The sequence below is a fragment of the Syngnathus floridae genome, chromosome 8 (genome assembly GCF_059516105.1).
Source record: "Syngnathus floridae isolate MCC-2025c chromosome 8, RoL_Sflo_1.0, whole genome shotgun sequence".
Classification (NCBI taxonomy): domain Eukaryota; kingdom Metazoa; phylum Chordata; class Actinopteri; order Syngnathiformes; family Syngnathidae; genus Syngnathus; species Syngnathus floridae.
Window position 1 is genome coordinate 6,080,769 of NC_142420.1, and position 23,074 is coordinate 6,103,842.

The window sequence follows — 23,074 nt, forward strand, 5'->3', positions numbered from 1 at the left end:
TCATGTGACTTAATACAGAAGAATGAAGATAAACATAAAATATAATACTATAGTTTGTCCTGGTTATGTTAATAAGAAAACATGTCAATCAGTGGCTTATCAATGCAGATGAAACAAATCTCAGTGACAATTTAACACGTAAATGCAACATTACCCAATCAGCTAAGATACGTAGAGTAATTAGTCAGATTACATCACAGGATATGAGAAGGAGAGGCTATGCAATATTACACATCTGCTTTCCCCTCTGGAAGTCTATATTTAAGCCTGCCATGTTTAATTCATCATGAGCTTCCATCTTCTAAAGTTGGCTCTCTATCCGAGATGATATAGTACCAAGGACGTTAGAAAGTAAAATGTCAAGGCCTCATAGTGACCTTAAAGATGCGATATTCCCTAAGGGAGGAAAAAAAAAACGGTCAAATGTTTGTTTGGTTCGTCTCACTGGAATGCGGACGCAAGTAGAAACACCTCCACACTACTCGTGATCTTTCAGCTCGAACATTTCCCGTAAGACTGGATGTGAATGATAACCACTCTTGTTCTTTCTCAGTGATTGACTGGCAATCTATAAAGGGCAGAACTCATTTCTCACACTAAGTCAGCCACGACCTGTCACAGGATAAGTGGTATGGCTAATAGTTAAATGGATGAATGGATAAAAATTTCAGCCTTTAATTCTGCCAGTACTGTAAATCTTGTCATAATTTCTCCCTGCGATCTATCATGCGCTATTTACAACTTTCAGTTGCCAAAAGAAATATACGACTAAGTGCTTTTTACAGATGTGACAAATGCCCATATCTTTGTGCGCTGAGACACGGCGTAGCAAATAAGTATAATTACATCACAGAGCCCGCAAGTCCCAATTAACCCAGAAGAATGACGCCGCAAGATATAAGTCTCAGAAAAAAATCCTCGCACAAACAAACCTTTCCTTCTCACTAATCCTCGTGTCGGAAACAAATTGTCATTTTTGATCCGGTGAAAGAAAAAAAAAAACAATCTGAGGATTTCAAAAGCATCAGCCCATAATATCATCAACAGATTCAGAGAAATCTGTGCTTGTAAGGAGGCAAAAAAGATATTGAATGCCCGTGACCTTGCATTAAAAACAGGTATCATGGTGGAATTTATATTACGACGGAGTCTCCAGATCACTTCAGAAAAGCTTTGTCAGTCAAGAGCAACTAATGCAACCTAAAACGCTAATATGCAAAGTGGAATCCATTGAGCAAGAACACTTCATGATAATCTCATAATCATAACATTGATATTTTTCCACTCTGCTTGAGCTGAACAATTAACTGCTACTGTCTACCACCTTTTATTCTTGATTTCTTTCCGTGTTAAATAAAGCCAGAAATTTGCCATTTAAATGACTTTAATTTAATGCCATGTCTACGATCTGCCTATTTTCTAAATCAGACTTACAATGAACATCCTCTGATTCTGCTGATTTTGGTTTGCTCTTCGCCAAGACTTTTACACATATACGATCACTTCACCAATTCAATTTCAAATACGACTTGTTAAAATACATCCACCGACGAACGAGCATCAATAGGGCCATAGCAATGTGATTCCGACTTTCAAACCATTTCCAGCTAAATCCCCCAAAGCCTCCACAAAAATCCGCCAAATCTGTCTCATGTGTCTGTTATCTTTCGTCAGTGTCCAGGAGTTTATTTTGTCCCATCATCCACAAACCAAGCCGCAAAGCCGTTTTTTACTGATTGCCTCGTCTCACACCATCAGTTGTCCCTTTCCAGCCTAGGGGTCAGCTCAGAGAATTATTGTGAAGATAGTGGAAAAATGTCACTGGGGAATGAAATATTGATGCAAGGCCTTGCTTCTTTTTCCTGCCCTGAGGCATGAAGTTCTTCTACAGTTTGTGGGCAATGGGGGGAAACTAAGAGAAACATTGGAAGAGACAGACAGAGAGCAACACAGGAATACTATGCCATAATCCTGTCCATCAATTCCTTTTGAAGTATCTGTATCTTCTTCCTCAATCTTTGGAAAGCATAATCAGATTCACTTATTCCAAGATGAAGCCATTCAGGCATAACACAAAAATAAAAAAATAATTGATTTTTTTTTCTACACAGAAGTGTCATTCCATTAAACCAAATTAAAACAACTTTAGGATATGTACCGTAAAATATTTGTAGAGAAAAAAAAAAATCTAATCCAGCTCTTGTCATAATGAAGTGTGTCAAAAGGAAATAGAGAGAAGATGATTAAGTACTATCATGCAATGCCTTGCATGCTAACTTTATGACTCACCATTGATCCAATTGGCCTTCGGGTCATGGACCTTGAATTCTGGCTTAAAGAGATCCTCCACAGTCAGTTTGGTGTCGCTTCCAGCTTGGGAGTCAGCTGCAAATATAAGGCATGCTTTGAGATTCCTCTCGCTCGACATTATGCACGAGACACAATGACTGTTGGAGAATATATCACGATTAATAAAACAAAATACTTTTGCATACCCAAAATTCGAATCCAAATTTTGCCTCTCAGGACAAAAACTTTGACGAGCATCCATCTCTTTCAACAGCTCTACAAAAATTATACAAGTAATAATATTGGCTGTTTTATAAAGTCTTGTTTTCTGCATTCCTTCCACTCTAGCGATAACCTCTATTTCAAAAAGCAATGTGTCAAAGTGTGTTTTTATTTTTTTTTAATGGACTATAGGGCTTTTATAGGACAATGTTGTCAAAAGCATTTGATAGTTTTATATTGCTGAGCGCTTTCCAATTGATTCTCATTGATTCTGCCCCTGAAACAGTGCAAGCTTTCTGTTCCTGGCTCACTGATAATAGAATGGACAGAATATTTTTGATAGCTGTTGATATAAAGAGTTTACTTTACGACCCATCCTAATGGCTGATTCAGAAATCCCTTTCCACCACTCACACATTTTGTGTATGCCAGCTATGCATATTTGCAATCCAGATTATTTAAATCAAGACAAAAACAAAAAAATATACTGACCCATACAAAGCCATACTGTATATTTCCATAATGTGGACTGGAATAGAAATAATTTTTCATACAGTCTCCAACATGACCCAGGAAATGCTTTACTTTTCAATATAAAATGCTAAATGGGCATAGGACGTGCCTTTTTAAATAGAACAGCTGCTGATTGTGAACAGAGGAGGAGAAGGGCCAAATGATTTTGAATGTCAGCCATATTGGCTTTCCTTGCAAACCCCACACAGCATATTTGTACTTGGAGGCCTTGAGGGTAACCAACCATGGAATACAAGAGCGGCTTAAAGGGCAGAGGGATGATCTCGATCACATCGGGCTCTGGGCTCGTGTCTCCGTACAAATCCTTTACTAAATACACAACATTTGTTTTACAAACTCACAGATTCATGGAAAGAGAAAAAAGATTTGTGAAGGGGATAATCGATTGCGCAGAAGGAATTGTCGGAAGATCCGGATGTCATACCACAGCCGCCTCCTCAGGAGAACATCGACCGTGTTCACGCCATAGTGACGGATGACAAATGTTTAACTGTTGCTAAGATAGCTAATAATGTCGCCATCTGCCGTGAACACGTTGAGAAGAATCTGCTGAACAAACTTTGCATGTCAAAAGTGACATTTGATGCCTGATCAACAACACACCAAGATTGACTTAGCCATTAGTCAATCAGTCTTTCCCTTTACTTTATCAGATGAAAATCCGCCTTGCCTTTAACTTTAAAGTGGAAAAGCAGTGTTGTTTGAAGGATTGATTGGTTGCCTTATTTCAAACACGTAAGAAAAAAAAAACATCAAATAAAAATACAATTTACATACAGTATTTAACCGTATAGGCCACATTTACGAGATTGCTAAAATTCTATTATATAAAAAAATTAATATGGATTTAAGTGTTTATTATATTGCAACAATATGATATTACATATAAATACAGCTCGAAATATGTATGTGAATATTACAAAGGCTTTTCTATAGTATTTCTGTTCTTTGTGATAATGATGCCTCTAAATGTGTTTTTAACTTACATTTAGGATTTTTCGTCCTGTACTGTCCTCCTACTTATTCCACAGTTTAATTCCAAAGATGCTGATACAAAAACTCTAAATTACGACGTGCCTCCCTTTCAATAAACACTGCTGGTAGCAGATTATTTCTAGCATTGTAGATTGTTTTGAATTCAATTAGAAGTGATTTAATAATGTTGGACTGGATGAATCGCTTATTAGTGTGTTAATAAAATGATGGGTGGATGAGTATCAATTACCTCTTCTAAATATTAGCTCCTGTTGTCATTTTCATCCCTTCATCACAATGGCTTTCAAAGAAGAGCACTTCAGACAACAATACTGTGGAGTAAGCTTCAGTAAGATTAAAACGTTAGATTAGGCGCTAGTCTAGTTATATCCAATTTTATTATGGTATTTTTTATTTTTTTATTTTAGGTAAAATAAGTATGTTTAACATGTGTACCAAAACAAACAGAAAGAGACTCTTAAGTCTGATAAAAAAATTACCTGGTGTGAGGACAATGACCGACATGGTGATGAGGGAGCAAACCACCAGAATGACCAACAAGGCAATGGCGATGCCCTTCCAGTTTCTTTGAGGTGGACTCACCCCACCAAGGTCCTGTAGAGAGAAATGGAGGTAAAATCGGTGAAGTAAAAACCAAAAAACACTTTTCAACAGTCATAGACAGACATGTTAGGTTTCACAGGCCAACAATTGACGAAGATCAGCATAAAATGAATTCTCAGGTGCATAGCCAATACTTTCTGCTTCACACTTGTGTGAAACATTAAATACTTTACTAAGCTGTTTAAACATTGGAAATCCATTGTAGGGCTGTATAGACATAAAAAGTCATTGTCCATATCCATGTCTGGACCTGCTTGGACTTGCACCTCATAATTACCAAAGAGAAATTGGGAGGGGGGCGAGCTCTTTGTTCTCAGCACATGATTTGACTGTTAAAAGTCAAATCGACATCACTGCAATCAAAAGAATGCGGCATGCATTGATCAAACTGAGAGCAGAAACCTTGTTTGCACAATCTGATTGAGCATGGAGCATATCGTGTATGTGTTATCTGGTGAGAAACCAGCAACATTTGCCATGCTCCTTCCTCCAACTCCAATGTTTGAGCCTTTGTGTTAGTTGGTCTCAAATGGCATCTTCCAGCCCATATGCTGTCAGTGGGAAGATAAATTAAACCTCCCCTCATATAAATCTTATCTCTGCAGGCTTTCTGCCCTCAATTACCCATAAAACCTTGCAGGTGAAACACAATCCACTAATACACCTCGATTGGACAGAGGGGAGGAGAAACATGATCTAATTAGAAGTTAATCTTTGGAATAAAAGGCTTGACTTCATATATGGTTATGCTACCCCCTCATTTTATTTTTATTACAATTGGAGTCGTGGCTTGGTGGAACACAGAACATAAAGGTCTCTATATGAATCTCTGCAAAACATAATTTTGCTGCTGTGGTGCTTTGTGTTGCAATTGGCCACAAGGCTAGTAAATGACTTTGTGGTGCCATCAAAGTATATATTTGTTTATTTTATTTTGTTAATTAGGTGAAACCTCTCCCTGTGACACACAAAAGCATTCCTTGTCTATATAGGTAGAAATCAATATTTTACAGAAACGGTTTTCCTTCATTCCACATCACAGCTCCAGGTACTCTAAATCTGTCTCCAGAGAGTAAAATCCTTTTGCCACTAATTTTTCATTTTCTCTCAGTTAAGAGTAGCCAATTTAAATCATCCTCAGTTTAATAACACAATTATAAGATTTGACCGTGAGTGTTAAAAATAGAATTCTTTTTATAGAGTGTGTCAAGGCATAGATTAGAAATTGATAAACGGTTTTCCGACCAGAAGTCATGACACAGCAAATGAGCTTTATCGTAGTCATTAGACCCTCAACCAGGACAATGTATTTCTCCATAAATCTGCAGGATGTATACTCGAGAGCGTATCGGGGTTAAACGACTTGTTTTAGATGAGTGGTCAAGTAAGCATTGCAAGCATTTCTAGCCGGTCAATTTTTATTTCATCACAAATAACGAAAAAATAATAATAGAACCTCGACAACTAGAACAACTCAAATTCTGATCGGACACGTTTAAATTTTGATAAAGATATACGTGCGATTTTGAATGTGTTCACGTCTTTCAAATAAAGGTTCAGTTCTGTGCTATAGCACAAAACAGTCTAATGTGTTCAGTTCTTTAAAGTAAAGGTTCGATTCTGTCCAAGACATACTCTGCTGTAAATCATAGTCAAGCAGTAACAAGAAAACCCATGTCTTTACTTTATGAGCCTGACAGTAAAAGGACAAAGGTACAATGATATATACTGTGTAGTATAAATAAAGCGATGCCGACCATTGTGTTCTACTAAAATCAACTCACAAAAAACATACAGATTATATCTTGCATGCTTTGCTCTGAAGGATAATTATAATGATAATAATATAATTAGTAATAATTAGTAATACTGATAATTAGTCAGTTAGAAGAAAAATCAGGAGCTCTGACACAAGAATGAAAAAAAAGTTGGAACAAAATTTATGTCAACAATGTTTCGGATACTAAAACTGAAAACTTTTGAAAATGTCTATCAGAGTGGAGGTACTTGAGATAACGTTTTACTAATCCAGTCTGACATTGTAATATGCTTATCTGTAGCATGTGAAAATGCACGAGTATGACAAATACACACGATGAGTAAATCTTCTATGCTATGCTTCCTCCTACTCCTTTTTAAGCATTCTTTGTTGTGTATTTTTTTTTTCAATTTGTTGGTTTTTTTTGTTTGTTTGGTTCATGGACTTAGATATGGCACTTTAAAGTGTTAATTGTTTTATTTATTTTTTTACTTATTTTTCATGTTTTAAATATGTTCGAAATAAAGATATATCAATCAATAAAAAAAATAAAAAAAATGCACTTTTGCTTAATCGCACAAAGTAATGATTTTACTTACTTTACATACTTATTTAAATAATGACTTTTTTCACTTTTTGCTTGACATGTTAAAAGTGTATATGGCTTGAAGTTGATGGAATAAACAAGTGTGAATGTTTGGACTGCAATATATATATATTTTTTTTTAATTCTGACGCTACAACGCATCGGCTTCAGGGTAGGCCATGATGAGAAGCCTCTTGAATTAAAACTGCGATAGCAGTAACTATGCCCGGTTCTACTTTGAACCAAATACCATCGCAGTGCATCAATTCAATCAATTATTCATCAGGTGAAGGGGGGCAAATGATGGCATGGATCAATGCATGAATCTTAATGAGACATGACTGACACCTCTACTATTAAAGAGATGCTGCACTCATTTTGTTTTGATAAAGTCATGCGTACATTTAATACCTTTAAAAACACTTTTCACCCATTGGCTGCCGACTAAAAATAACATATGCTGAGTGCACAGGTAATGTCACATGACCAAATCCAGAAAAGAGGTCAAGTCAGCCGCCGCACTACAGCACGCCAATCGGGCCAACATGAACAACAGGGCTGTGTTGGGTTTTTAATTTTAAACTTGATCACACACCGCTGAGACGATTGGTTTGACTTTCCGACTGAAGGAACTATGCGCATACAATGTGGCAAGAGCAAGAGGAGTCAGAATATTTATAGCCGTGAGCTGGGGGCGTTCCTTCGGGCAGAGACACAAGAGGGTGAGGACTGGAGTGAGACTGCATTCAAATCATGAGAGTATACTGCATTGTATACCTTCGATGACAAGGCAAAAGTCTGGGTCCTAGGCTCAGACCAGTCCAGAACCGGATAGTCGACTCGATCAATCAGTACAACATCGGACGATATTATAAGCATCCGCATCCTCAGATCCACCAATGTTTTTCCGCAGATTTGGATTTATGTTGACATGGCGATGTGATTCTACCCTGCAGTCCAATATCTGATTCATATGCAATTAGAAGCAGATGACTGCGTTTCAACAAACAACACTGCGGGCTGCAGATAAGACGCCGGCCGTTTCGACACGGTTGAAAAAGAGATATGATTTATCAAGAGAAATTAAATTGAAAGCGTACCTGACTTTTTTAACAATGGAAAAAGAAAGTCATTGATGTGGACTTAAGCGCATGTGTCTCAGTGTGAAGCGAAGAAGTGAAGCGATGAAGTGAAGCTGCATGTTTTTATACTTATGGTTGACAACGGAGGATTCAGCAGGCACCGAGCTGGAAAATTGTTAGTTGAGAGTGCATTAGTACTACGATAAAAATTGCAGAGGAATGGACAGAGTCGGAGCTGAGATGGGCTTCTTTGGCAGCCGACGGTTTTGAGAAAGTCAGCCGACTACTCGGGGCAAGATGAGAGGTAGTTTTGTATTGCCTTTACAATATTTTGTCTCAGTTGCTTCAAGTTGCAATTGATGAGCAATCGATTCCATACAATGGCAGTTGTCAACAATCAATTCATCACCTAATCATTTATTTTGGCCATCCATACTTGTCATCATGTAAATATTCTGTTTACAGTACAATATAAATCAGGAGTGCCCAAGATCTACTTTTAGAGCAGCCAACCTACCGCAGTCGACTGCAATTTATTTTCTTTATCGATGGAGAATTACTTTTTTTCTATTTGAAAAAAAAAAATTGTGGATTTGAGTCTGATGAGGTGAGGAAACTGTAGCGTTTGCACACAAAATACTTAATAATAATAATAACTCCCGCAATTTTCTTCCTCTATACTTCTTGCGACCTGATGAATGGAACATTCCGAAAATTGGCAGTTGTTGGGATATTTAAATCCCAACAACATATATAAACAAATAATGACAAATCCCTTTGACATAGTCCATCATCTATTTTATTTTGATATGATTATTACAGCCATGATAGAAATAGTGCTGATCATGCAAAACGGACAATTATTTAAAGAGACCAACACACTAGCCGTAACCTTAGAGGAGATATGAGTGAGTTTTTGTTTTAGAGATCCTGAAAGATGAAAGCCTGAAATATTCCTCTTCACATATTATTTAGAGAGCTTTCAACGAGTTTCCTTTTGGTTATTCCTTTTGCATGGCCATGCAACTTTGATGAGGAGTAGCCCTGTTAAGAGCCTGTCATCAAGTTATGTATGCAGACTGTGGGTTGACAGAGCCTGGGATGGAAATAGCTTTGGCTCAGATCAGCGACGAACTCAAACGTGATGCAAGCTTCTTGCAAGAATAGTTATTCAATAATCTAACTGATGCATCATGAAGTCTGTTTATGGACTAGCGGATGTGTGTGTGTTTTTATCAGACCACCAACACAACTGTGAAGGATTCCATCTATCCACGCATTTTCAGTTCCGCTAAGTACTGGCGCTTATCCCAGCTGACTTTGGGCAAAAGGCCCTGATACTATAATTTAACAAATAAAAATTAACTTGAATTGAAAATCAGGCTTAACTGCAGACGAAATATACTCGAGTATATGTAGTAGTATGAAGTAGTACTACTCAATTTGTAATTTTAGACGTCTAAATTAGGTCTATACATAGAACAGACGTCTAATAGACGTCTATGGCTGACAGGGTTAATACAAAGAAATTGTCTTTAGACCAACAGCGATTTTGATATGTCTTCAATAATTTGGAGTTTATTTGGAGTGTGTCTTAGCTGAAATGACTAAAAGATTTGCGACATCAACAAACACCTTTGAAGGCCCCACTGTAATGGTGATCATACAGCTGCATCACTGAGCAGGTTAACACTGCTTCCGTTTAATATTAAACACAATCTTCTGAAATGGCTAGATGGATGTGTTCACTGAGCATTAGAATAGGGAGGAAATTCCAATTCCAACTCAATCAGGCAAAGAAACATCACCAGGTAAAGGTTTGGATTTCTTGGGCTCCAAAGCTCAATTAAATTCTAAGAACCCAGGAGATATTTCCGACATATCGGAGGAAATAGTTATACTACTCCTGTGAAATAGATTAGTATAGAATCATTTTTTGAATTAGGAAATGGCACATTGACTCGGGTTTTGAATGCCTGAAGGAATATTAGAACAGAGAAAGGAAAATAAAAATTAATAGCGACACAAGTACAGGAATTTGTTGGAAAACGTGAGAGTCGCACTCTCCAGCCCTGACCAAATTTAAAAAATAATAATAATTCTAATGCAAGAAACAAACAGTGGAGGATTGCACCTGAGCGGAGGTATTTTAAACATGACAGATTAATCCCCTCATGAGAGCCCATAGTGCTTTTTGAAGGTGACAGCCGAGCACATCGTATGTTTGCATGAGCCTCCATCCAAAGTGATTTTCCTCGACTGTTCCCTTCCAAGGTGTCGGGGACAGCTGACAGGAGGCAACGGCTGAATTACAATGCGTCCTGCGCAGTCTCTGCCGATAACCACAGTGCACGGACCCCCTTGCTTTTATCATTCTTGCGACAGTTTTCCAGCAAGCTCCGTGCCCGGCTGCAGATGGCGTTTAAAATGCTCAGATACAATTAAACGAGCCTGACCTATGTTTAAACATATAGAATGGAGATTGAACGGTAAAATGGTGTTTTCCTGCAGCCTGCGTGCGTATAAAGCTAAGTGATACGAGATCGGGTGGTTAAAGTGCGAGAATCCGAAAGATGCGCTCCAAATAAATTCCACTTGCCCACCTCATCCTGCTGCGGTTGGTTCTGCCTCTGATTCGGCTGCTCCTTGGTAGCTGTCATGGTAAACTCCTCGGATAACTCTCGCTTTATCGCTGCAGGCAAAAGGCAGGAGGATTTGGATTTCGTGCAAAAGAGGAATGGGCTCTCCTCCTCATCAACTGGATGATGAGGAAGGGTGGTTTCGTCACCAGCGAATTGTGTAAGGGGCGCTGAGGAGAGAGCGAGCATCTGTGGAGAAGCCTACGCCGCCCGCTCGCATCAGCCTCGTCGGAGGGGAGGAGAGTTTTGGACAAGCTCTTAACCGAATCAAACAGGCTGACGTGCAAAAACACCTTGATGCCTTTTGGGGCGTCCAAGTTTACTCAGGGGTGTGAATGCTTCTTGGATAGCGTGGATTGAACCAATTGTTTGCTTATATATATGAATACAAATTCATGTCTGAAACCCGTTTGGCTAAATCGCATACAGATAATTGATAATTGATTGAACATATTCAAATTTGCAGGCTTCGAATACATCTGGGATGTATTCAATGACGTTAAAAATTGGCTTTAAAAGTGTTTTAACATTACAGAGATATGAATTTCAATTCATGTCTGCCTCACAGTTGAAAGGTTCCTGGTTCCAATGAAGTCTTAGCTCGATTAAGTCTTATTATGTGAAATTTGTGTGGTCTCGTGCCTTTGTACGAACTCAAACTCAAGGCCCGGGGGCCAGATACGGCCCGCCACATCATTTTATGTGGCCCGCAAAGACAAATTGTGCATCAAATTCGTGTGTCATTACTAGAATTGCAAAGTGTTTTCACTTTTAATATCTTTTTTATAAATATTTGACCAGTTTTGACTCGCCTGATTTGAAATCGAGTTATTTGTCAGTTTGTTTTGCAGCTTTTACTGTATATAATATGAGGTGCTCATACATTGATTTGGGTTGACAGTTATAATGGCCCTCCGAAAGAAGCTACGACTACAATGCGGCCCGCGAAGAAATGAGTTTGACACCACCTTCCCAAAACCTTTGCAAGTTATGGTAATCTCTCACATGCCAACCATTAACCAAGTACAGGCCTGTTCACCCTCTTCTTTTGAAAGGTTCAACTCAACTTAGAGCACAAAAAACAAAGTGCCGTACAGACAGAGTGGATCGAATACAATCGAAAGCCATTATTGTCACATTGAATGGTGCCAATGCAGCAAAATTGTGGTTACAAAAACGTGAAATGCAACCAAGAACTTAATAATGATCATGACGAGCATTGCATGATGCGGATAAATGCTCCCATTGCTTGAGAGTTTCTCAATTTCTTGAGAGTTTTGCCCGACATCATCTCTTGCCTGCTGGGTGCTGAGCAGACAGAGGAAGAGAGAAAGACCGCAGCTTCGTGACGCAAGCCGCCGCAGCTGCACCTCGCGAGCGGGATGGAACAGAGAAACAGGTCAGGCTACCGACGTTGATTTGTTTCCTAGTGGAATTGTTTCGCTAAATCTATAAATAGAACCTCTCCGTAGGCTATTTGAGGACAATTCAGTTGTGTATAGTATGACCCGGGGGAATAGCAAAATAAAATAATATTTACTAGTTATTGCGTATGAGAGCAATTCAGTATTCAGTGTGAGATATAATCCTGAATAAGGTCGCTAAAAGCCCCAAAGTCTGCTGGGACAGGCTTCGGCTCAACCGCAACCCGAATGAAGAGAAGTACTTGGTTGGATGAGCTTCATTTAAAACACGCCTGCATTAGAATATGTAAATGGTATTTATCAGTGTCATTTTTTTTTTTTTTGTCATGTGGAGAACAAACCTATGCTAAGATGGCATTCCCAAAATTGTACTGTATTGCCCTAATTTTAAAGCATACAAATATCAACTATGAGTATGTTTAGAAAAAGCTACATTTGCAGTTGTGCACACAGCAGTGAAAATATACAGTTACCTCTTTGGTGAAGGTAAATATAAATAGATGAAGACTAGTTTTATTTCATTATTTTATTTTATTTTAAATCCTGATAACTTAGTATTATCAGTCATGCGGTATCCTGGAGCATTTCATGTATTTTAAAAGCCATGTTTCTGTGATTGTGGTCTTTTGTTACAGGCTTGCTTGACCTTAAGCAAGGAGATAAATGGATCAATAAATACAGATTTAGCTCTCCCCATGCCTGGCTGTGGGGTGTTAAATAGGCCAGGGATGCAATTGCAGTTGTGTTTACCGGGGAATTGTCAGCTTTGATCTCGACGCTGGATCAAACCCAGCATGGGCATATGGCAAAATAATACTTTCTGTCATTGAGGCTCTGTTTCACGCAGGGATGGGTTCTTTTCCAATTTTTTTTAACATTACATGCTGAATTGCCTGACCTTTGACAACAATTGCAACATAACAAATATGAAAGGTTAAAAAATAAATGATCAAATGCATTTGAATTCAATCTGAACTTCTGCTATCTGACATTTCACTTATTAACCATAACATTAGGTGGGATTTAATTTGGGTGCTATGAAAACTTCCAACTGATGCATGCATTTATTTCATACTTTTTTGTCTGTATGCATTTTGGTGTTAAATAAAAAGGTGTTATTGTTGTCTCAAGACAATGAGCCAGTTTTCCAGCTGACATCTCAGTCTTCCTATTAAATTGCTCTGTCTTTGTGTGTTGATGTCTGAAAACTACGACAGCCAATTTCAATGCAGAAATAGCAACATTTATGTTGAAGTGAACTGATAAGACAAACCGTCCCCATCTTGTACCCTCAATTTACACTCTAGAGAGAAGAATTGGAGGAAATGCGAATTGGAGCCTTCGGAGATTTATTTCATGATTGGAGTCAAAGTTCACGCGAATGAACCAGTGCAGCAACTTAACTGTGATTTAAAGGACATTGTAAGATGTTTTTCCTCATGAAAGTGTTCAGCAAGAATTTTAGCATGAAACTGCTTATTTGAGAACATCAAAATGTTAGGTTATTTTGACTTCCCTTCTCCTTCCTTCATTCAAAGAAATGAAAACTTGCAAGGTTCATGCTCTCCTCCAGTGATTGCTTCCTGGTTACAGGATCCGACTGTTATTTCTATGCTCTTCACATCGAGAGCTCACGCTCACAAATGCAGTCACTCTCAGACATGTTGAAAGTCTGCCGAGGTTTTCTTCAGCAAACATCCTTTTGGCGGGCGTCTTCATGCAGTGATAAAACGGAATTCTTGGTGCAAATTCAAAGTGAGGCTTGGACGACAAAAAGAGACAGGAATAAGATAATATCGTAAAATCAAGAAAGCGCATTTCATCAAGTCCACCTCCGCGCACACACACACACATATATATATAAGAAAGAGAGAGCGAGCGAGAGAGAGAGAGAGCGAGAGAAACTATTCACACCAGTATTGAGTGGGACCCCCTGCTGCGACATCAACATCAGGCGAGTAAACCACTACAAAAGACACCGATCAACTTAAAAATAAAAGTCAAACACATCTTTTACCCAAGAGGCACAATCCATTGAAACCACTGTCTTCATAAAATCAGTAATAATTTCTTCACATTTATTAGTGAAGGAAGTCCCGTTGTGAGGACTGTGAAAGTTTGATGATTGCATTTGGCTGCCTGCTTGTTCTTAGCCAAAGTCAGTTGGGATCGGCTCTAGGTTTCGCCAACCCTAATGATGATAAGGAAAAAATACGGAGGAATAGGATTATAAAGTGGCGAGGGAATGTGTATGTGAGAAAAATACTGCTAGCATGCAAGCAGTTGGTGAGTGCCAGTCACACACACAAAGCGAGACAGAGGGGAAAGACAGGCCGAGATAGAGGTAGGCAGTGATGTGCTGGAGAGAGAGAGAAAGATGGGCAGAATGTAAAGGAAAGAGAGCCCGAGGGAGTAGTTTTGCTGAGGTGTCTTGTGTTGATGAAGTATTTATGACCCTGGGGCAATTTAGTGCAGACATTCAGCAACTGCATGCCACTGGGCAGCTGATGAAAGTTTCATGACCAACCTCCGCAGTGTCTAACACTGGGCTGGCACCGCACTCACTTCACATTAAACTCCTATATACGAGCAATAGTACAACCGCAGACGAAAACTGATTGGCCTTCTCTAGTTGTGTGTTTATTTATTAATCATCTTAAAACATTCTGCATTGTGTCAAGCGAACAACAAACCAACACTCAAGTGAAGAAGTCACCATAGATAGGTTAACAAAATTAGCATTTATTTGCCTGTAAACAACTGTTATGTAAACACAAATGATGCAGCACCATTTACAGACAGAGCACACAATAATATTCATAGGTAGGAACAAGTATCTTATTATTATTAAATTATTAAAGACACTCAGTGTCAATAAACTCCACTCATCACGTTTCTGTTAATGATCTTCGAGGATTTACAAATGTGCGTCTTCCATTATGTGAACTGTATTTTGCACTTTTGATCTTTCCAATCTTGTTTGTAACTTGGAATCAAATTAAGATATTTGTCTAAGAAGCATTTTCACAATCGGAGGCAAGCCTCGTCTCACTCGGCTCCATGTACCTGTGCGATGATATCATGACAGGATCTGTACTATTACAACTCTGTTAGAAACTTGTAGTCTTCATCTAGAGGGTGGAAGGGTGGAGGATGTTCCTGGCTGATGAATGTCTGCTCTGGAGTATTGGCTGGTACCTATCTTGAGGCTTGAGTGTGAGCATGTAGGGAAGCATTGTTATATGACGGTGTTTGGCTTCGGAAAAAAAAAAAGAAGCTCAGCAGATGTTTTATTGAACGGAGAGACTGAGCTGGAGCGGGGCACACAGAGGTTTGAGGAGATGGGGGGACAAGGAGGGAAGTAAAGATGTAGAGGCTGCTTTGGTGGGAGGCTCAAGACAGGTGCCTGTCGAGGGCGGTGTGGCCTCTCAAAGAAGAAGATAAAGAATGGACTGACTACACAGGGCTGCTCTCGAGAACTGTGCTAAGTTAGCAGGATGCTATACTGCAAGTCAGAAATGCACACTTCCAACGGGCTATGCAACTCAATTGAAATATGAATTTAATATATTTTCATAAAACTGTATATTGTATTGTTTTAATAAGCTGCAATGATGTAGCGTAGGTATAATCATGTTGTTGGAATTAGGAAATGAAAACTGAGGGACTCAGAGTCCAATTGGGTCCAATGATTGGTACTTTAGCTGCAGACTTCTATTAGCCTTCTTGGATGAATGTTCCACAAGCCATGACCTTTAAATATCAAATTATATGACTATTTTAATTCAAATGTTCCTCAGTGCCACAATGAAGCACAAATCAATTGTATTTACAAGGTTTGTACCAAACACATAAATTCTATTTAGTCATTTATATAAGATGTATGCAGTATCTTTCTGCAGGATCAAAGCACATGGTTTATCCTGACCTTCAGCACTCTAAGCAAGCTAAAAATAGAACATTCATCTGACTTTAGTGGGGGTGAACTGAAAGACTTGGTTTTGGTCTATTACACATACTATGAATCATTTTGGACTGATTGCACATACCCCATTTAACATTGAAGAGGGCATGGCCTCTGTTACTGTTAAAAAATAGAAGAAGAAAAAAAAGCTATATATCGCCACTGGTGGTATCGTGTCGTGATATAATGGGCTGACTTCTGTGCAGAGATTGTGTATTCAGTTCCATGCACTCACTGATGCTGAGAATATAAGTGTGAGTGGTTGTCCGTCTTGATATGTGCCTGACTGACGATGCGTTCAAGTGGCGTCCGCCTTTCGTCTGAAGTCATCTGGGATAACGGCATTGAAAATGGTTCGCTGTAAATGTATAAATAAATATTATAATGCATGACAGAAGAAGCTCTGCTTCTAATTATTATTTTTTTTTAAGTATGTGTATAAGTACTATTTCACTTTTGACATGGTAAAAAGCTGTCACATGGGTCTTTTGTGCAGCGCTAACCACTAGCAACCCAGCTTATTATTATTATAATTCAAATAAATTGAAGGTTTCAGACAAGTCTTTTGCAAGCTACAGTTCAGTTTAATTCTTTCGGAATGAAAGTGCAAGTAAATTATTGATTAAGTAATGTGCAGTAAAAATATAGCACCGTTGGATTTAGGCCAGTTTCTCCAGAGTGGTCATTTCAGTTAAGGACTTCTCTAATCCCTGTGAAGCCAAAATATGTTTTTAGATGTAACTGGTTTTTTAAAAGTTGTCGATTTTTTTTTTAATATTAGAAATCTTTCCTAGACTTTCAGCTCATTATTGAGGTCAGTGATGTAAAGTGAGTTGTCACAGTTTTCAAATGGCCATTTGGCCTCGCATCCGTTCCCTTCCTTCTTCCATACCATGACTGAAAGGTCAAGCTTTTACAATTCATGTGTCTTAGCACTCAATTAGTTGAAAATTGCCTTTTGTCTGCTGGGAGCAAGTGATAATTGCTGTGGGTCACAAGCAATAATTGCCAGTGTAACCCTCAGAGTAACTGCCTATTAAGTGGAGTTATTTAAATCGCCTCACCTTTGGGGTGCTTCCGTGTTTTAAACTGGCCATTAATTGGGCAAAGGATTTGTAAAACTTTTCAGTCACATGCTGATCTAACACCCGGCCTGCATTCTGATGCCAGGCAGTCTAAGGTGACAAAACTCTTAAAACTTAAAGATTGACTCTTGAGTAAATTGTCAAGCATCTCAAACCTCTGCAAATTTGAGTAGAACATTTTGAGAAGAACACGTTTTCCAAATTTTTCTGTTGTGTTTCTATTCTGATTATGCTCTTCAACTTGCATTGTTTAGATTAGGGGTGTCAAACTCGTTTTTGTCACGGACCACATTGAAGTTCCATCAGAGGGGCAGTATGACTGTCAACGGCTTATAATGTTTACAGTATAATTATGTACACAACAAACTGATGAATATTTTTAAAAGGTGAATGGTAATAAAAAAAATTGCTAGCAATTTCTCTATTTTTTTTTAAAGTGAAGAAAATTTGTAATGTTAGTATTGACGCATGAAGTCGATGCACAATTTGTTTTTGATGTGTTTGAAATTTGAATTTGATGTGGCGGGCCGTATCTGGCCCCCAAACCTTGAGTTTGACACCTATGGTAATTGAAAAAAAAGAAATATAGCTTTGAATAGCAACGTGTTATTTCCTTCAGAACTACTCATGGTGGATTGATTAAACATTGGTTAGGGTTCAACTCTTTATTACACGCCAAGTATAATTTCAAAATAAAGTAACTTCACTCTTCAAGCTTCACATTTCTCTTATTTGACTAAGAGTCGACTGTGACAGAGATAAGAGAGGAATTATGGGAAGAATATGTGAGGGGAAGAGGGAATGGGAAATAAAAGGAAGTGCCAGTGAACATTGCAATTAACTTTTTTTTTTTTAACAGCTTCCAAATGCTTTTTCTGGGGTCATTCCCTTTAGGAAAGAGCCAAGTAAGCCTTTCTAATTACCACAACTATAAAACAGGACATCTAATCTGTATGGAAGTGTCACACAGCTTGAGTTATTATCTATGAGAGGTTCCTCTACTATGTGAATCATAATAAAATATATTATGGCTTTATAGGCACTTCAACAGTTCCCTTACACGACTGGCTTTTTCTACAATTAAGACAGTCGTTGCTGATGTAGGGTATGAATTAATTAATAGATCACATGTTGTTTAGTTGGAACAGACTGAAACAGGGATGCTGTTAAATCAAGTTTTAGGGTTTGGTTGGCGCCTACATGTTTCAATTACAAGAGGTTATAGGTTCCATTAGCTAGATGAGGTACTGTGGAAAGTATTTTTTTTTCCCCCAATCAAACAGGTTCTAGCTCTTTAAGTTTTTGCTGTTTGCTATCAGCCGCAGGTAATAAGTATAGTACGTTTTCTATTCATGACACACCTTGGAAGTTTTACTAAAAAAAAAATTGCACTTCTACTAAAAGATAGTAAAGAGTAAAAAACAGTTTCCAGGTTCCCCTGCATGTTTGACTTTCACTGTGTCCCATCAGGAGGTCGCTCGCATGATTTGGCACATTTTTTACACTGGATGCTCCTCCCGAAGCAAGCCACCTATTTTTTTTAAGTGATCTGGGGACCAACAGAGACTGAGTATTAAAGGCATTGGCCGGGAAACGAACCCTGAAATACCGCTTTCCTGCATTATTCTTAATATATAGTAGCAGGGGGAAAAAAAGCTTTTTATTACATTTTGTCCAGATGTAAAATTCTGGGCAAGAGTGTTTGCCGATGCATAACCACTCTCATCACAGCGGTAACACTATCTGGCTCACCTCCCTCTGTCCCGTTTTGTCTTATTTGTTATTTATCGCCTCGCTTTGCCACATAATGTGGCACTGCCTTCCCAATCTACTATACATGATCCAAATTCTGTTGTCAGGTACTGTTGCTGGATTTCTCTGTTGTGTCTGTTCTCCTTTTTTCTTTGTTGTTTTTAAACTGTGGTCTATTGAACTGCATTTGCAATAAACATTCATCTCAATGCAAATAACAATTGTTATTTGTTTGAAATTTAAATATCATATTCACCAGCTCATTGGCCTAGTAGTAGAGTGTCCGCCCTGAGACTGGAAGGTTGTGGGTTCAAACCCCGGCCGGGTCATACCAAAGACTATAAAAATGGGACCCTTTGCCTCCCTGCTTGGCACTCAGCATTAAGGGTTGGAATTGGGGGGTTAGATCACCAAATGATTCCCAAGCGCGGCACCGCTGCTGCTCACTGCTCCCCTCTCCCCCAGGGGATGGATCAAAATCACATGGGGATGGGTTAAATGCAGAGGACAAATTTCACCACACCCAGATGTGTGTGTGACGATGATCATTGGGACTTTAACTTTAACTTTATATCAAACTCTTGCTGCAAGATTGTTCCGTCTTAAAAACAAGACAGACCCACCAAACTACATAACTAAGCAGCAACTTGAAAATGAGCATTTTTCTATTTAGAAATGAGAAAAAAATTGAATTATATGCGTGCGTTTTCAATAGGATAGCTGGAGCCTATTCCGGCTAACTTTGGCCAAGAGGCAACGGAATAGTCTGGTGGCACACAAACAACCATTCCTATGTCTGGACTATTTAGAAAACAGGTGTCAAACACAAGGCCCGGGGCCAAACACGGCCCGCCACATCATTTTATGAGGCCCGTGAGGACAAATCAAATTCATGTCAGTAGTAAAATTGTACATTCTCTTCACTTTTAAAAAAAGATCGAGATATTCTATACCATTCATCTTTTTAAATTATTTGAATATTTTTTTAACTTGTCTCAGATTTGAAAACTAGTTATTCATCAATTTGTTGTGTAGTCTATATAATATGAGGCGTTCATACATTTATTTGGGTTGCTAGTCATAATGGTTCTCCGAAGAAAACTGACGATGATGCAGCCCGTGACAAAAATAAGTTTGACAGCCCTGATTTAGAGTCTTCAATAAACCTTGCGTGCATGTTTTCGAGTACCCAGAGAAAAAACACAAGTTCAGTCAAGCCCAAGTGGAGATTCAAACTTGAACTATAGAACTGTAATGAGACAAATATGCTTAGTACTTGCCCACTAATGTAGTATGTGTGTCTTTGATCTGATTTAAAACACGATTCTATTTTCAGTATACAGTCTCTTCATTGCACTGGATTGCATTGCTCATTATATCATAGTTTCATATTGCATATACTGCCTGTATGTTAAAAGGTGAACTACCGTTATACAATGAATCTTTCATAGCTGTGCATCACTCTACTCAATACAACACTGCCCTCCTGTGGTTATTCAGTGAATAGCTTTCATCCATCATCACACGCTCAGTTTTTTTAATTTCTGTGCCAGTTGACTGTTCCTCTTTTCTTCAGTCATTGTGTTCAATTTGAAACTGTCAATCTCCTGCTCATTCAGTAGATCATTTCATCACTCCTCATTTGTGCACTGCACTTGTCTGTGTAATCCATCAGTGGACACATCTTATTTGACCATTTTTTTTCCTGATGCACACATTTCACACTATCAGAGCCATTTCATTTTTAATTTTTGAAAGAATTTGACAGAGCTACTTCACATCTTTTAAGGATGTTCTTTATGTTGGCCTTGAACAATTCAGTTATCTGCCTCCATCAATCCTTTTACTATTCTTCTCTTTGCCAACTAGCATTCCTATTCTTGTGCAATAATTGCTTTCAGGTAAGTGTTTGTTCATGGTGATAATAACATACTATAAAGTTTTAACAGAAGGAAATATTGAAAATCACTGTAGAGTACTTTTTTAAAGCATCTTCCTGGATTATGCTGTTGCTAAGCAGCAGTTTTTATAGGCATACCACACAACACGAAAAAGGGTTCAGCAATAAAATGTGAGCATGATGAAAAGTGTTTTTTTTTTCCTGTGCGCATAAGTGCGTTTAAGTGAAAGTACTGTTTAATTTGCCTAATGTTAGTTTTCAAAATTCTGCTTTTATATATTGACCCTTTTTGGCTGAAAGTTTCTACTTGAGAACTGGACACATCAATACTGTTTAAATTTAAATCAGACATCTTGAAAGCTTTAATACTGCCTCCTTCCTTCCTATATCCCAGCACTCTCTTCTTGAATGCCTATCTCTTCCAACCATTCATTCTATAATCACGAGCTGTTCATCCCAGAGGAGCGATGTAGGAGTAGCCATAGACCTTGGCGTTCAAACATTTGTAGCTCCGAAGCTCATGCATTTTAATGTGACGTGCACGGTAAAAAAAAAAAAAAAAAAGGGCTGAAAGGCTTACTTGCTGCAGTTCACATTGGGCCTTTTTCTGTCTTATCTGAGTCTAGAGCCTGCAGGCTAAGGTCAATTCCATGCCTGGGCAAGAGGTGCACCGTGTGAGGGAGTTGCTACTGTCAGGAGTAGGTCAATAACAGTTCGTTTATGCTCGGAGCTACAAGATCATTGGAAAATATGATGTGTATTTCCACGGCTTGATGATTAGTAGTACCACACAAGAATTGGAGAGCTAAAATTTCAGGGTTTAATATTGGGAGTGTGGGAGCATTTCAGATTGAAATGCAAGGTGAGCACTGTGACATATTGACTGGCAACCAGTTCAGGGTGAAGTACAGGCTAACATGATGAATGAAAATGAATTATTCATTTCATAAATGAGCAGAAATTCATAAATTTTAAAGTCATCAATTTGAATTCAGAGTTCATATTTAAAAATATTTTGGCATTTCTGCGTTGTTGCCACCCACTGAGTCAACTGCAATTTTCACCCTACTGGCTAAAAAAGATGAGGAAAAAACCTGTTGCTGGCTGAATGTGGAGATAAGCTGGTGCTCAGTGCGGGGGCAGATCCACATTCAGAAGCAAAATAATAGCAAACGCTATTCAGTCGACAATCTTTCAAGATGACTAAGCATGCTGAAGAAAAAAAATTGTCAATTTACTTTTAACAGCTCTGAAAAGCACGTATTTGTGTTCACTCTGCCCCTCTCGATTTTGATGAAACGATTTACCAATAACCTTGATTGAATTGACAAGTCTGTTATGCACAATGAAACAGTAGCTGCAGAAAACAGCCAAATTGCATGTCTGCCCTCAGACATATGGATTTCTTCTTTGCAATGCTGCTTAATGCCTCTGTCGGCAGTGTTGACGCTCTGCCCTGCTGTGATGAAATGCATGCTTCATCAAGTTTGTCACAAAGTCTATGCATTCTATTGTACAGCAAGACAGGCACGACAGCTCCAGAATTCCAATGTTGTATTGCTGTCACCCCCCCCCTCCCCTCCTCTCCCCAAAATGTCCCACAAGAGGGATCAATATACAGTTAGAATTATATCACCTTTCACCAAGTAGGTTAGGTCAGTAATCTGTTGAGTTTAATGTCACAGCAATTCATTGTATTTTCACTGGGATTAAAACACAAGCTTTATATCCGATTAAAAAAAAAAAAGAGTATAAAACAAGCAAAGCCTCAAGAAATTGCATCATCTGTCAAGTTGTGCTGCGACAGATTAGTGCCGCTATTAAATCCTATTGCTCTGTAAATGGTTTCAATTTCTGAGGAAATGTGTTGAGTGTAGAAGGGGGAGTAATTATCTTGTGTGGAATGGTTACGAGTTCATCAACAGAATATGCATGGAGATAATAACAACCACTTAGCAAAGCCAGATTGCAAGTTTATGCAGATTTAAATTGGATGCTCGAATAGTAGAAGAAGACACTGCTTACTAAGAAAAGGGCAAACTTTAAAAATGGGTTTGTTGTTCAAAGTTAAGCTATTATTTTCACTATTCATTTTTTGTGTGTGTATGTATATATGTGTGTACATTACCCCCCCCACTACTATTATGGATATGAGGCTTTCACACAAATCTCAAGGTGCAGCACCAATCAACACTCAACCTCCAACCGTTGTCCAATTATCCCTGAACAAAACACCATG

At 38.5% G+C, this 23,074-nt stretch overlaps 1 protein-coding gene across 4 annotated transcripts in view; it reads right to left on the reverse strand.

Moving 5' to 3' along the window:
* dpp10 (dipeptidyl-peptidase 10 (non-functional)) overlaps nucleotides 1–23,074 on the reverse strand; it is a 44,474-nt gene that overhangs the window by 16,425 nt on the left and 4,975 nt on the right. For 2 of the 4 annotated variants that reach the window (XM_088382220.1, XM_088382222.1), the window contains exons 2-3: nucleotides 4,521–4,635; nucleotides 2,290–2,385 (exon numbers count right to left, since the gene is read on the reverse strand). In XM_088382220.1, coding sequence (XP_088238346.1) covers nucleotides 2,290–2,385; nucleotides 4,521–4,635 — 211 coding nt within the window. Of the gene's footprint in view, nucleotides 1–2,289; nucleotides 2,386–4,520; nucleotides 4,636–10,674; nucleotides 10,929–23,074 lie in introns of those variants that run through there. The other 2 variants (XM_088382218.1, XM_088382219.1) reach the window with 2 other exon arrangements.